Consider the following 14,180-nt stretch of genomic DNA (forward strand, 5'->3'; position numbering starts at 1 on the left):
AGCTTATGAATGTGTTCAGTATACTGGTTGTTTGTCTTGTTTTACTGCAATACAACCTGGAATTAAAATGGATTTTTATGCAGATTTCTTATAATGGGTCTAACAAAATAGTCAGAATTATTGAAAGTGGAATGAAACAATACTAGAAAAGTAGTGAGTGCAGATGTATTCACCCCCTTTACTACGAAACAGCCAACCGGTCCAACCAATTAACATCAGACTTCACATAATTAGCTGAGCAAGGACCACCTGATCACAATCAGGTGCAAAGAACACAAAGTGTCACATGACCTGTCACATGACGTCAGTATAAAGAGACATTTCCTTGAAAGGTCTCTGAGTATGCAAACAGTGTTGGGGTGTAATGAACTACTAGTAGTTGAACTAGTAGTTAAACTATACTTTGCAGTAGCTTGCTGGTAGCTCAACTCCATTCATTTTTAACCCTTTTCTGTGTAGTTAATTACTGAAATTACAATTCTGGGCCATTCCATGCACTTATCCATGAAAAGTAGGGTATTTATTTTTTATATTTATATATTTTTTGGTTTACATATGACCTGTGAAGAAGTGGGAACACATTCTCAATTAGATATTTTTCACAAAGTAGTTTGAACTAAGTAGAAGTACATTTCTAACTACATTTCTAATTGCATTTCTCCCAAGGGTAGATTTTATGGTATTTGACGTCTTCCAGTATGAAGAAACTGGCGTCTTGCACAGCCCTGCTTTTACAGCAGTGTCTCCCACCCTGTAAGCAAGCGGTAGGATGGTTTTCATCACGGGGGACTGAAAAACTGGCCAGCAATGAAGCAAAGTTGGATGGCGCTGAATACAGGCCAGTTCTTGAGGGAGACCTCGTTTCAGCTTGCCAGAGATTTGAGACTGGGGCGGGGGTTCATTGTCCAGCATGATAACAAACCTAAACTGGACCGGTGAAGCTACGCTGGAGTGGATTAAAGGGAAGCACTTAGATGTACAGGACAGGCCCAAAAAACAAACTTCAGTCCAACTGAGAATCTGTGGCATGGCATGAAGTTTGTACACCAACGCAACTGATGTGAAGAAACTGGTGCTGAAATCCCAGGGGCTGGATGTGCTAATCTAATAGAGACGTAGAGATGTTCCCCAGGAGGCCTGCAGCTGTAATTGCAGCAAATGTCTGCTCTAGAACGTACTGGCGTTTTGGGGGAGAGGTGAATCCGCACACCAGAAAATGTCATTTGTCTAAAATAATGATTGTATCTGTTAAAATATTTTGCAGATTCAAAGAGGTAAGTAAGCATGTTGTGTAAATCAAATGGTACTATAGCTGAGAACATCCTTTTTAATTCCCAAATCCGGTGTGCATGGCAACAAAATGTGTTTATTTATTTATTTAGGAAAAACACCAGTCAGGGAGAACGATTTCACATGACACTGTATATAACACACTACATGTATCTGCACATTCTCTCTCTCTCACTCTCTCTCTCTCTCTCTCTCTCACACACACACACACTTGCGTGATATAGCATAGACCAAGGCACAGAAGAAATGCAGATGTCTTTCTCCTGCAGGGAAATGAAGGCAGGACTTTCTAGTGGCTTTGAGCCTGTGTTCACCTTCAAGGGGAAGGGAAATAGGAATGGGTCTTAAATAAGACACACCTGAGCCAGAAACTCATTAAAAGTGTAAAAACACTGTACTACAACAGTAGTTCTCAAGCACAGTCTCGGGAACCCTGTGAACTATATGAACTACATGTTCCTGCTCCAGTGCGACATTTCTGCCTCATGGGAGAATTACCCAGAACCGTGGCTTGAGTGAGGAGCATCTCCACTACGTAAGAAAAGGAAGGAGAGAGGGAGAGAAAGACAGAGGCCTCATTTAGCACTGGTAGGGAGAACAGACAGTATCTTCTAATTTCTCCCTGCAACTGAACTAACCCTCACCCCAACAGTGCCAAATTGCCACCTTAGGGAGGACCATATAGGAGTTCTGACCCATGGCTCATAAAACCGTGCCCTTCGGTTGTGCCGAGTCAGCACTGGTGTCTTCATATCCACATGCCACAGGAGACCAGTACCAGACCCTTATGCACAGTGGTTTCCCCAGAATTGTTTGTCTGTCTGGTCTATGATTAACTCCTTTAGGTTAGATGTAGAGAGGAGCGTGATCATTCATGTATGTGCAAGGAAAAGGATTAAACTCTGAAAAAAAAAATAGTGCTTGAAGACCTTTTTCCTTGGGTATCGATATAAAATTCTCGATGAGTCTGCGTTTATGAAATAGGCCTATAATTATATTCATGTTTCTTATTTCTCGCTCAACAGAATTTTCACAGTTTCACTATTTTTTCTCCACCCACCTGCTCTGTTTTTGCTCTGATGAGCCTTCAACCCCTTAGATAACATCATGTGGAAGCCCAAACAAAATTGACTTGAGACGATGCTTTGGCGTTCATTAGCATAGCAAGATCCTATTGGCCAGATTGTATAGTTTGTATTGTGACCTCACCCATAGCACTGCAAAGACTCAACAACACAATCACTGTGCCTCAGTCAGACATATTAGCAGCAGTGTTTTGTTGTTTTTTGTCTGTTATTATGAGGGCAATTTAAAAAAGATTGTTTGACCTGCTACTGCTGGTGTATCTGTGTCATGAAAAAGAGCAGGAGTGAGAACCAGAGGCACATATTAGACCACTACACAGGAAACAGAAGCAGGACAGGTGTGCCTCAATATAGCACACTCGCAGTGCCCCAACCCCTATTCTCCAGTGCACCCAGATAATGTTTGTGTGTGTGTGTGTGTGTGTGTGTGTGTGTGAGAGTGAATGTGTGGAGTGCATTTGTCACTGCTGTGTTTCACAATCATTATTTACCAGGTAGAGCTGGGAATGTGTTAGAAATGTTCAATTTTCTGCAAGAATTAGTGTGTGTGTGTGTGTGTGTGTGTGTGTGTGTGTGTGTGTGTGTGTGTTTACGTGTGGGAGGGTGGATGAGTGGGGTGGGAGGGGTGCTGGAAATGAAAACGTAAGTGCACACAAGCACAGAGCTCTGCAAACCTTGCAATGTTAACCACACTGGAACTGTCACTGCATCTCGGTCTAACAACTAGAACCTCTACGCTCTCGACTGCCCCGCCCACAACACACACCCCCTCCCTCCCTCCCTCTTTTCCTGAGACTCCTCCCACTAAAATACCACATGCCACCGTGCTTTAGAAGAAACAGCTGGCCATGACTGTATAGTGAAACTAGGATACATATCAGGATTGAAAGAGGAGGATGTGTTGAAATGATGTGTGTGGCATTAAGAGGCATTTATATAACACACTGTTGAGTGACAGTAACAGTGACACTAGATCACTCCTCCCACAATTATTTAAGAACTCCTGGCCATAAAAGCCCTAACACACAGGTTTATCTTCAAAATGTCAGAATTTCCAAACAGTGAGAAGACGGCTCCTACCTGTATTGTCTGGTAAATGGTGACAGACAACACCTGGTCCATATAAAATTCGGAACAGGGAGGTTCCAAATAACAGCTGGATCAGTCTAATTATCCCTGGCCACATGTTCACCCTGTACTCTTCGATAGGTGTGTTTTATGGTGATAGAACTGTATGCAGATGACCTGACGATGGTAGGCTGTTGTATTTGAGATGGGGCGTGCACCTTGGTCCGTGCGGGGGCGGATGAGATCCAGACCTCTCTAATTCAGCAGAGGGTTTGTTCTGCTTTAATCTCGGTGTATCCGTGACTTCTAAAGCAGGTCTTGCACCATCTGGCCGTGGTGTTATTTTACCCTTTGTCACCCACCATGAGGAGTGGCCATCCTGACACCAACCTCCCCTCTTCTAGCAATACTGCTACCGCCCGCAGTGTGGCCTTGTGACCAGGATGTTGCAGCCCCCTGCCCCACTTTGGTCGGTTACCTCTGCGTGCCGACGGCCTAGCGACTCATTAGCCATCCTGCACCACATCTCCTCGTGGTCTCTCCGTTAAAGAGCTCAGCTAGGACCAAACCTGCTTAACCGTCTTTCTGCTTAATATCTCTCTGACATTTAATATGAAAACATGAGCAGCCCCCGCTGTTGCCGGGGGTCACCCCCTCCACGTTTATGACTAACAGCTCGAACGACACAGCGCTCAGCATCTATATCGATATGGGATCCTTTCCCGCCGTTGCATAAATTGCCGTGACTCCGTTGTCAAGCGAGCTCCCGGCAAATCGATGCCATCACCAAGCAGAATCCGTTCCTATCTTGCACCGCGGAACGGACGCACGCATTTACTGAGGCACCGAGGAGAATCCGGGAGTGAAATAATTAGGAAAAGCAAAAAAAATAACACGTACAGGCCTCCACACGCCGGCTGTAATATCTGCTGTACTTCATGCTCATTTAATACCAGTCACGCCAAGAACCGATACGCAGTGTGCTTGCTATGATCAGTGCTCAGTTATTACAAGATTGCCTTTGTTCTTGTGGTCTTGTTGGTTGGTAAAATCATTTTACAGAACCCAAATAACCTATTCCTATTCATAAGGTATTACTGAATAAATGACTGTGGTATAATCACTTCCTCAAGTCTAATTCGCTCTTTGAAGAGATTTAAAAACTACTACTCTTCTGCCACGACCTGCATGACAATGAAAAACATTTGCACAATAAAAGTCCTGTTAGTTCTCCAGCTTGGAGTTGCGTTTGCTTTGTAGGTTTCTTGACTGCCCTGGGAAGATGTCCAGGATTGGGGACTTACATCAAGAAGACTGTTAAATGTTATTATATTGTACAGTGTAATATGGAATTCTGCATTATACAATATTTATGAGAGCCTAATTAAGCAGTTAATGAACCTTAGGAACTATCACAGAAAGACCTGCACCAGTCCATTTTGTATACCCGAACACCAACATCTCCATTACTGTATCATAACGCTCCCACAGGCAATCATAGGTCTACAGGCACCATCCATCACATCATATGAAAATGCAGATAGCTTGGCATCTTCTTCCAAAGCTGTGAGGATAGACTAGCTATGTCCAAATAAAGACCTCTCTTTGTCTCTCTCTTTGTCTCTCTCTTTGTGTCTCTCTCTCTTTTGCTCTGTTTCTCTTTTTCTTTTCCTGATGCAGCCACAAACACTATCAGAGCTGGAAAACGTGAATATTTATGTGTGTATGTGCTTGTTGCTGTATGTGTGCCCATTAAAATAATAGATATACAACACACACACACACGCGCACACAAACACACTCATACACACCTATGCACAGGTACATTTCACTTTACACAGGTACAAAACTTTAGACATGATGGATGATTGTAAATAATATTGATATCCATCAGTTCATGGTGTATTGCTTCTGTTACACCACTGACAGCTGTTTTTGACTTTATTTGTTCATGATTGTTAAATCAGAGAAATTCACAGGGTCTTCCCTTCACGTGTGATAACACTCTGACTGGCTAGTAGACTGCCAACACCGCTGTAAATTTACCCAACAAACCATTCTCAGTTTGTTTAACAATCACAACACATACACACACACATACACACACAAAGAACAAAAAAAACAGTTTCTGATTACATCGTTGGCAGGAAAAGTGGGTCACTAAGACGTTAATCTATATCTGAATCTTGCCTCGTCCCACAGAGTGTGGGCAGTTGATGTGTGTGTAGCGCTGCCTGGGCTGCTCATGCCTCAGTGGAGACACTCATTGCTACCACAGCAGGTTCTAGCAGATGTTTCTTTAAACTAGCGTGCACTTCTAACCCACCTATCCATCAGGCCTGTTCAGGTGAGAGCCTTGTTCCTGCAGGCTCTAGTGCCAATCCTGACAAGCTCCGCCTCTTTCGATCATAGCCACGCCTCTTGAACAAAGATTCCTGGGAACCTAATTAGTGAGCAGCAGGTGTTTCTCCGCAGGGTTGGCTCTCAACTGAACAGCACTTATTTACATACTGCCTGCATAGTGTCTGCATTTATTTAACTCTGTCACATTTCCAACATTAAATGAAGCTGAAATGTTGGCACACTTGGAACTTTGTGAAATAGCATTGTTTGTGACAAACAAACTTTAAAATGTATTGAAATGAGATTTGGGATACACTGAACTCTCTCCTTCAGGTCCCAGGCTGCCTGTATTGGTAGTCTACTGGTGCTTGCCAACGCTTGATACAGAAGGTCACTGCAATGCTTCAGTAGGCAGTGAACACTCGTTCCCTGTCTAATATATAATTGGGCCCTGTATCTTGAGCTATAAGGTGGTGATGCAATGAGGTGATTCTGATGAGGTGGTGAACCACCTCAGAACAGCCAAAGAGGCAAAGGACCTTGGGCCAAATATGTTTGGCAAAAACCTAGACTGGCATGCCTTGATTCCTGGAGTCTTACTTTGCTGGGCATAATATACTATGCAACCAATGCACCACCCATATAAACCTTAAATTCCTAAAACACGGCCAGAGTTGTGGATTAGCTTTACATCTGCTCAACACAATAATATCCTGCTTATCCATGGTGCTCTTTAGCTAGGTGAGATGTCTGTTAGCATGAATATCAAAGACTGTTCCATATTATCAGTGGATAAAGAGTTAGAGTCTAAAGAAAACTGGCATTCAAGGCTTAAAGTGCAGTCCCAAAGGTAAACCCCTCAATGAATGTTTTACTGTATAATACAGCATTATACCAAACACAACAAAATGCACATGGAGAAGTCTTTGACAGATCCAATAGATCATATGATATGTAAAGACATTTCTAGTCCCAAAGGAGCAGGCAGAGTGACCAAAAGTTTATGTTCACGCTTCAGTGCACTCTCTATTTTCTGACAAAGAACGAATGAGACAAACACAAAGCCTGCTTCAGGACAGCTGTACTGATCGAGCCACTAAGCACTGCAGCACTTTAACCCCCTCGACACACACACATACACACACACACACACACACACAGACATACACACTAACACCATGCTGAAAGACACATACTGTCCTCCAGAAACCATAGAAGCCATAAGCATTACACTCAAAGAGCAAGAGGGGGTGGGGGTGCCCCCTCTATGAACTATGAGCAGAACAGTTCTGCATGTGCTTTTGGGGGGAAAGGTGAGTACAATGGAACATGAAAATAAGAACACTGGGCGTTGAGATCTGTTTCAGGACCCTGGAGAGCTCCAATAATTCACACAGGCTTGTGATAGCCTGATTTCAGAACCATGGACAGTGGTTTGGAATTTAAGTCCATATTATAGGAATTTAAGTCTATATATAATTTTTGGATTCAGTAGAAAGTTCAATTGTAGCTATAAGTTTAGCGCACACACACGTCAAGGAAATTCACTGCAGCGCCTTGTGTGTGAACCCTTGATGCATCAATGACCTTATAAGCGCAGTTCTAAAATACTTCAATAAAGATCCTCCTGTCCATCAGCTGCCTCTCCTACCTCATTCTACCTCTCCCTCTCATTCTACCCCTCCTACCTCATTCTACCCCTCCTACCTCATTCTACATCTCCCTCTCATTCTACCCCTCCTACCTCATTCTACCCCTCCTATCTCATTCTACATCTCCCTCTCATTCTACCTCTCCTATCTCATTCTACATCTCCCTCTCATTCTACCTCTCCCTCTCATTCCACCCCTCCTACCTCATTCTACCCCTCCTACCTCATTCTACCCCTCCTACCTCATTCTATCTCATTCTACCCCTCCTATCTCATTCTACATCTCCCTCTCATTCTACCTCTCCTACCTCATTCCACCCCTCCTACCTCCTCACCTAGACCTTTCGTCAGCTGTCTCGCGCGTCGCTGCTCTACAACCACGCATATCGCCGCCCTCCCCTCAAAGGTGCCCGCAGAAAGACTACGGCTCCTGCTCCACTGCAGAGGGGCACGTGAGGAAGATCACCGAACACAGGAGCGACGAGACTCTAATTCCTCTCTCACTCTCTCAGTAGGCTCCCCTGTAAGAGGCGTCGAGCCGTGAACTCTCAGGGAAAACGTGATCTTCCACGTGAGAGCCACGTCAGGGCGGCGGACACGACACACGCCGAGGGCTCTGCAGTGGTCAGACGCACTCTGCAGCAGGGGCCCTGAGCACAGATACCTCACTGCACTGGGGCTGTGTGTGTGTGTGTGTGTGAGTGTGTGTGTGTGTGTGTGTGTGTGTGTGTGTGTGAGAGAGAGAGAGAGAGAGAGAGAGAGAGAGAGAGAGAGAGAGAGAGAGAGAGAGAGAGGGATGAGCAGACGGAGGCAGGTTAATGATTTGCCCCCTGGGAGGTGACCATGCCTGACCAGGACTTCCATGCTGGACACAACACACACACACACACACACACACACACACACACACACACACACGGATACAGATATAGACAGACAGACACAGACACACACACCCAAAGCACTTGTGCACACACACACACACACACATACATACAAATTCACATACATGCACGCAGTACAGTGCTGTCTGTCCTTCCTCAGTCAGAGACAGAAGGCATTATCATTCTCCTCACAGCAACCTTGCAGTGGAGCTCTGTGCCAAAACCCGCACACACACACACACACACACACACACACACACACACACACACACACACACACACACACACACACACACACACACACACACATGCACACACACACACACACACACACACACACACACACATACACACACGCACACACACACACACATACACACACACACACGCATACACACACACACACACACACATGCACACACACACACACACACACACACATACACACACGCACACACACACACACACATACACACACACACACACACACACACCCACACACACACACACTCATATACATACTGCTCCCCCATTCCCTAGACATCATTCTATCTGTCTCTGTTTCTCTGGTTACTATTAGCACAAACACATATACATGCACTAGAGGTTTTAGGAGTGCAGAAATATATAGGTGAGTCTTGCCATTCTCATTTCCTTTGCCTCTCTCCCCCTTTTACACACACACACACACACACACACACGAGCGCGTAAAGACACCGACATCAGTTATCAGCGCAGCATAGACTTCTTCCACTCTTATCCCCCATACACAGTCCATCACTGGATCCCAGCCGCACTGTTGCGGGAACTCCAGCCCAACACACACAGCGAGGCTACTCACCCTGGCTGTGGGCGCCCCCCTCCACCTCCTCGCAGTCGCTCACGTTGTTGAGCATGCCGGCCTCTTCTAGGACACGGTCCCGGGGCTCCAGCTAGCACGCCAGTCGCTCCGAGCGGCCGGAGGATGAACGGGAGGGAGAGGCAAAGCAGAAGGGGGGACAGAGTCACACACACACACACACGCGTGCTCGCGCAGAGCCACGGAGCAGTGTGGGGAGGACGCGGGAGGAGGAGGTGGGAAAACGCGAGCTCTGCGTCGGACTCGTTCGCTCTATCAGCCTCCCTCTCTCCCTCTCTCCCTCTCTCTCTCTCTCTCTCTCTCTCTCTACTGGAGGAATCGAGCGGCACACGTCTCCCGCCCTCACAGCCCTGCCGTCGTTTGCTGCCTCTCCTGCTGCACCTCTCCTTCCTTCTCCCTCCCTCTCTCTCTCCCTCTCTCTCTTGCCCTCCCTTTCTCTCACCGTCCCTCTCTCTCTCTCTCCCTCCCTCTCTCTCTCTCTCTCTCCCTCCCTCTCTCAATCTCTCTAACTCTTTCTCTCCCCCCTCCCCACCTCTCTCTCACTCTCTCTCTCTCCCTCCATCTCTCTTTCTCTGTCTCTCTCTCCCTCTCTCTCTCTCTCCCTCCCTCTCTCTCTCAATCTCTCTAACTCTCTCTCTCCCCCCCTCCCCACCTCTCTCTCTCTCTCTCCGAGAGGAGGGGTGTATGTGTGTGTGTGTGTGTGTGTGTGTGTGTGTGTGTGAGCGTGAGAGGCTGCAGGGGAATAGAAGATGGAATGCCTCAGAGTGTAGCTTTTCTTGCACACACACTCACACTCTGACACACTCACACACACACACACACTCACACACACACACACTCACACACTCACTCATCTCTCTTGCTTGCAGCCCTGAAGCTAAAGTCAGTGTAAGTCTCAGCACTGACTTCATAGAGCGTTTATGAGTAATTATTAATGCTAACTCACCCCCACTCCTCCTCTCTCCCTCCGTGTCCTCATTCTCTCACAAGGGCTTCCGTCGTTGTCATGGAAGCGTCTATGTTATACTGAGGAAGGAGTGAGTGAAAGAAAATAAAGAAACGGATAATCATCCATTTGCACATTATTAACACTCACAGCAGCATCAGAGACTCAGGGAGGATTCGCCATGTTGGTATGAGGTAAAGAGGTTATTCCAGGAGGCTCCTCCACTTTAGATGTATGTGGACAGTGTGGAACAGCCTTGAGTGAAGACCTTCTGCAGCTCTTAGGGACCTACAGGTTGTAGCACAAATGGAGCAGTGTGGAACTCTGGGAAACGTGTTTATGGAATCCGGAGAAATGCTTTTCTCTGTCTTTTAGGACGCTCGCCCCTTTGACCCCTGCGTTTCATCCCAGAGCCGCTTCACGGGCTGAGAGCTTTCTATAAATACAGCGCTGAGCCCGCGGGAGGACGGATCTCTCCTGGAAGACACTTCAGAGGAGAAGAAGAGAGAGGAGGCGACTTGCAGAGGCCAAAATGGCCCATAAATGATAGAATGCACTTTGGGGGAGAAGTGCCCTAAGAGGGCGGGAGGGGACACGGAGGGAAACAGGCAGGGGCCGGGGACAAATGTACGTCCACGGGGCAGAAAGGAGAAGACAGGCTGGGTCACGGTGGCAGGGTCCATGTAGGACTGTAGCTGATCCTCTTATGATGTCTATGGCGATTCTCCACTCGTGTGTCACTGTGCCTACATGCCACACCTGCACAAGACCACTGCAGTTGCCAACAGCTGCAATGATCACATGCCTAGATTTGCCTTTGGGGGTTCCAGCCGATCAATTAGAAACTCGTTTGGTCGAAATAAGACAGAGTGATACAGTCTTGCAGAGGAAATGCCAAATGTTCTCATTGGACGGAGGTCCTCTGTGTGAAAACTCTTTATCCTATTGCCCTCTTTATTGAGTTGTGGTTTAACCGTGATTAACAGGGTGTGCAATGCAAACTTGCAGACCTCATAAATAGATTTGAATAGAAGACATGAAAAAAGAAGAAGAAGTCAATGTGTATGTTTAAAGATGCAGTTAGCAGTTCAGCTGACAGAGGGAAAATATAAGCGAAATATTTTCAAATATATGGATTGAAAGTATCATTGATTCATTTTTTAAAAACTGGTCCATATCATATACATTCAAAGGAGTCCATTCTTCTATGCAAATCAGAAAGGTGCGGCCTAGATGTAGCTCCGCCCTTGAGGCTGGCAGAGAGCCAGCCATTTGCATCTGGGCCAAGCAGCTTTAGACTTAGTTTAAGTCCAATGGCTTCCCACATTCTGATACGCATGCACACATATGCGCACCAGCGACCCTCGTGGGCACCCATTGCCAGCCTAATCCAGAGATTAAGGCCAGCGAGACGCTAAGCAATTTCCTTTTTTAATGAATCCTAAACCAAAGCAAACAGATTATGTTTCAAAAGAAGGTACTGAGTAGTTCTCTCTCATTACGATACCAAAAGCATTCCATGTGAAAGATTAACAAATGAATCAGATTATTACAACCCTCGACGTGAAATCTTTTTTCATACATGGTTATTGGGACATATATGTTCAGAATGTTTTGATGCAGATTAACAGATCCAAATGTCTCCATATTCCCAGAACAGTGAAGGTTATTTTCAGTGTGATGGGATTACATAGAATGCAGTCCATCAGAAGAGATTACAGCCAATAGTGACATCTGGAGCAGATTCACTGGAGAGTGCTCACAATCTTGAGATTATGCTGAAAAAATTGCATTAGTACTACTGCACAATATAAACAAGTTTTTTGCCCCCATCAGCCCCTCAGAAACATAGGCACTTGATTTTTCTCCCCCCTGAGATCTTTTTGAGGTAGATTCCTGGATGACCAGGAATATTGGCTGCCACGTCGATCCGTGGGATTACGATCCGTGGAATCAATCTGGAAACCTTCTTAACCAGCTGTCACTGACGTTTGAGCTGGCTGGTGTCACACAAAGATTCTCAAATATATCAAAATACACAGAAAAAATTTGTAAGGTGCAGAGGTGGTCACCGCTCAGGCAGAAACAACTCTCCAGTACTCCATACTGTTATAAGAGGGGCTGGTGGTCTTATAATCCTTACAGGATTTCAGACACCTGTGGATTAAGTTAGGCCCGTTGTTTTAGTGCTCATTTGTTTTTGGCAGCTTGGGCTTTTACTCTGCCGAGAAAAGCCGGAGCAGTGGAGTTAATGCAGTAAAAGTGAATCTGGCATTTGTTTCTCGCAAACCGTGTGCATGTGTTCTGCTGCTCACGAGGGGTTAGTCAGGGGTTAGTGCTGGACGTATTGACAATCTCTGACCTCTGCTTGGACTCTTCTTCTGTCCCCTCAGCTTTCAGCGCGCAGATTTACGGCCAGTCGGGGAGAAGAGTGGAGAGGAGGGTGGGGTGAGGGGTGAGGAGGGTGGGGTGAGGAGTGAGGGGGGGCGGGGCGAGGGGTGAAGGGGGGCGGGGTGAGGGGTAAAGGGGGGCGGTGAGAGGAGAACCGTGAGATATCACGCACGTGGTAAATGCTCCCCGGAAGTGCGTGAAATCACGACCGTGCTGAGATCTCTCCAAGAGGAAGCCAAGCAAGGTCTCTCCCTTCCTCACTGAGTGTTTATTACAACTCTGAACCAACAGTCTGTCATTGCCCTGAAGGAGGAGAGTGCAGAGTGGTGTTGTAGTATTACCAGGTGACGTGTGTGTGTGTGTGTGTGTGTGAGAGAGAGAGAGAGACAGAAACAGGGCTGAATAATTTTAATCAATTATGATTGAACCAACATGACTGTGAATGAGATAACCGTCCTCTGACATTTATGGATCGTTATGGAAAGTTTGATTTCTGATTCTCTGACAGTCGAATGTATCTGTGTTCTGTCAGGGTTGATACACATTAGATGAACATTTTGATATAACACTGCTCCCAGACACAAAGTCTCTACAAAATGTAACCACAGGTACCTTCAGTCACAATTGAGTCATCTACAAATCCACTATCCAGAAAACCTATCACCCTAATCTGTACTGCATGAAATGCACAATCATTTGATATAAATCCACGTCAATTCTCATGTCAATCTCAATCACCACAACCTCTCGATAATCTTGCCTTGACGTAAAAGATGTATATTACTGATTTGGGTAATGGTGTTTTTTTTGCAAGATCAATATTGCTGCATGCTGCCCTCGGTGGTGTTGACGACAGATTCGTCTCACGCTGACGTCGGTGCGCTGGACGTCCTCGGTGGGAGAAATATAAGCAGAGGCTGTGGGAATAGGGAGAACATCACACTGAGACAACCTGAACTGTGCAGAACTTTAATGCAGAAGTGCTCCACACACTGGCCGTGCTGTCAGTTCCACAGGAGAGGGGCTGGGCTGGACATCAACCTCTGACCACGGTCACATCACCATCACACCACCACTACGACCATCACACCACCACTACGACCATCACACCACCACTACGACCATCACACCACCACTACATCACACCACCACTACGACCATCACACCACTGTGGCCATCACACCACCACTACGACCATCACACCACCACTACGACCATCAAACCACCACTACGACCATCACACCACTGTGGCCATCACACCACAACTACGACCATCACACCACAACTACGACCATCACACCACCACTACGACCATCACACCACCACTATGACCATCACACCACCACTATGACCATCACACCACCACTACGACCATCACACCACTGTGGCCATCACACCACAACTACAACCATCACACCACCACTACGACCATCACACCACTGTGGCCATCACATCACAACTACAACCATCACACCACCACTACGACCATCACACCACTGTGGCCATCACACCACAACTACGACCATCACACCACCACTACGACCATCACACCACCACTATGACCATCACACCACCACTACGACCATCACACCACTGTAGCCGTCACACCACAACTACGACGTTCACACCACTGTGGCCGTCACACCACAACTACGACCATCAC

General features: G+C 46.4%; 1 protein-coding gene across 4 annotated transcripts in view; it reads right to left on the reverse strand.

Moving 5' to 3' along the window:
- The window catches only part of slc12a5b (solute carrier family 12 member 5b), a 46,197-nt gene extending 36,614 nt beyond the window's left edge, over positions 1-9,583 (reverse strand). For 3 of the 4 annotated variants that reach the window (XM_076991545.1, XM_076991543.1, XM_076991542.1), the window contains exon 1: positions 9,163-9,583. In XM_076991545.1, the coding sequence (XP_076847660.1) occupies positions 9,163-9,217 (55 nt within the window). In that variant the 5' untranslated portion in view covers positions 9,218-9,583. The remainder of the gene's footprint in view (positions 1-9,162) is intronic. The other variant, XM_076991544.1, reaches the window with a different exon arrangement.
- Between the last annotated feature and the right edge of the window lie 4,597 nt (positions 9,584-14,180).

This window comes from Brachyhypopomus gauderio, unplaced genomic scaffold (genome assembly GCF_052324685.1).
Source record: "Brachyhypopomus gauderio isolate BG-103 unplaced genomic scaffold, BGAUD_0.2 sc83, whole genome shotgun sequence".
Taxonomy (NCBI): domain Eukaryota; kingdom Metazoa; phylum Chordata; class Actinopteri; order Gymnotiformes; family Hypopomidae; genus Brachyhypopomus; species Brachyhypopomus gauderio.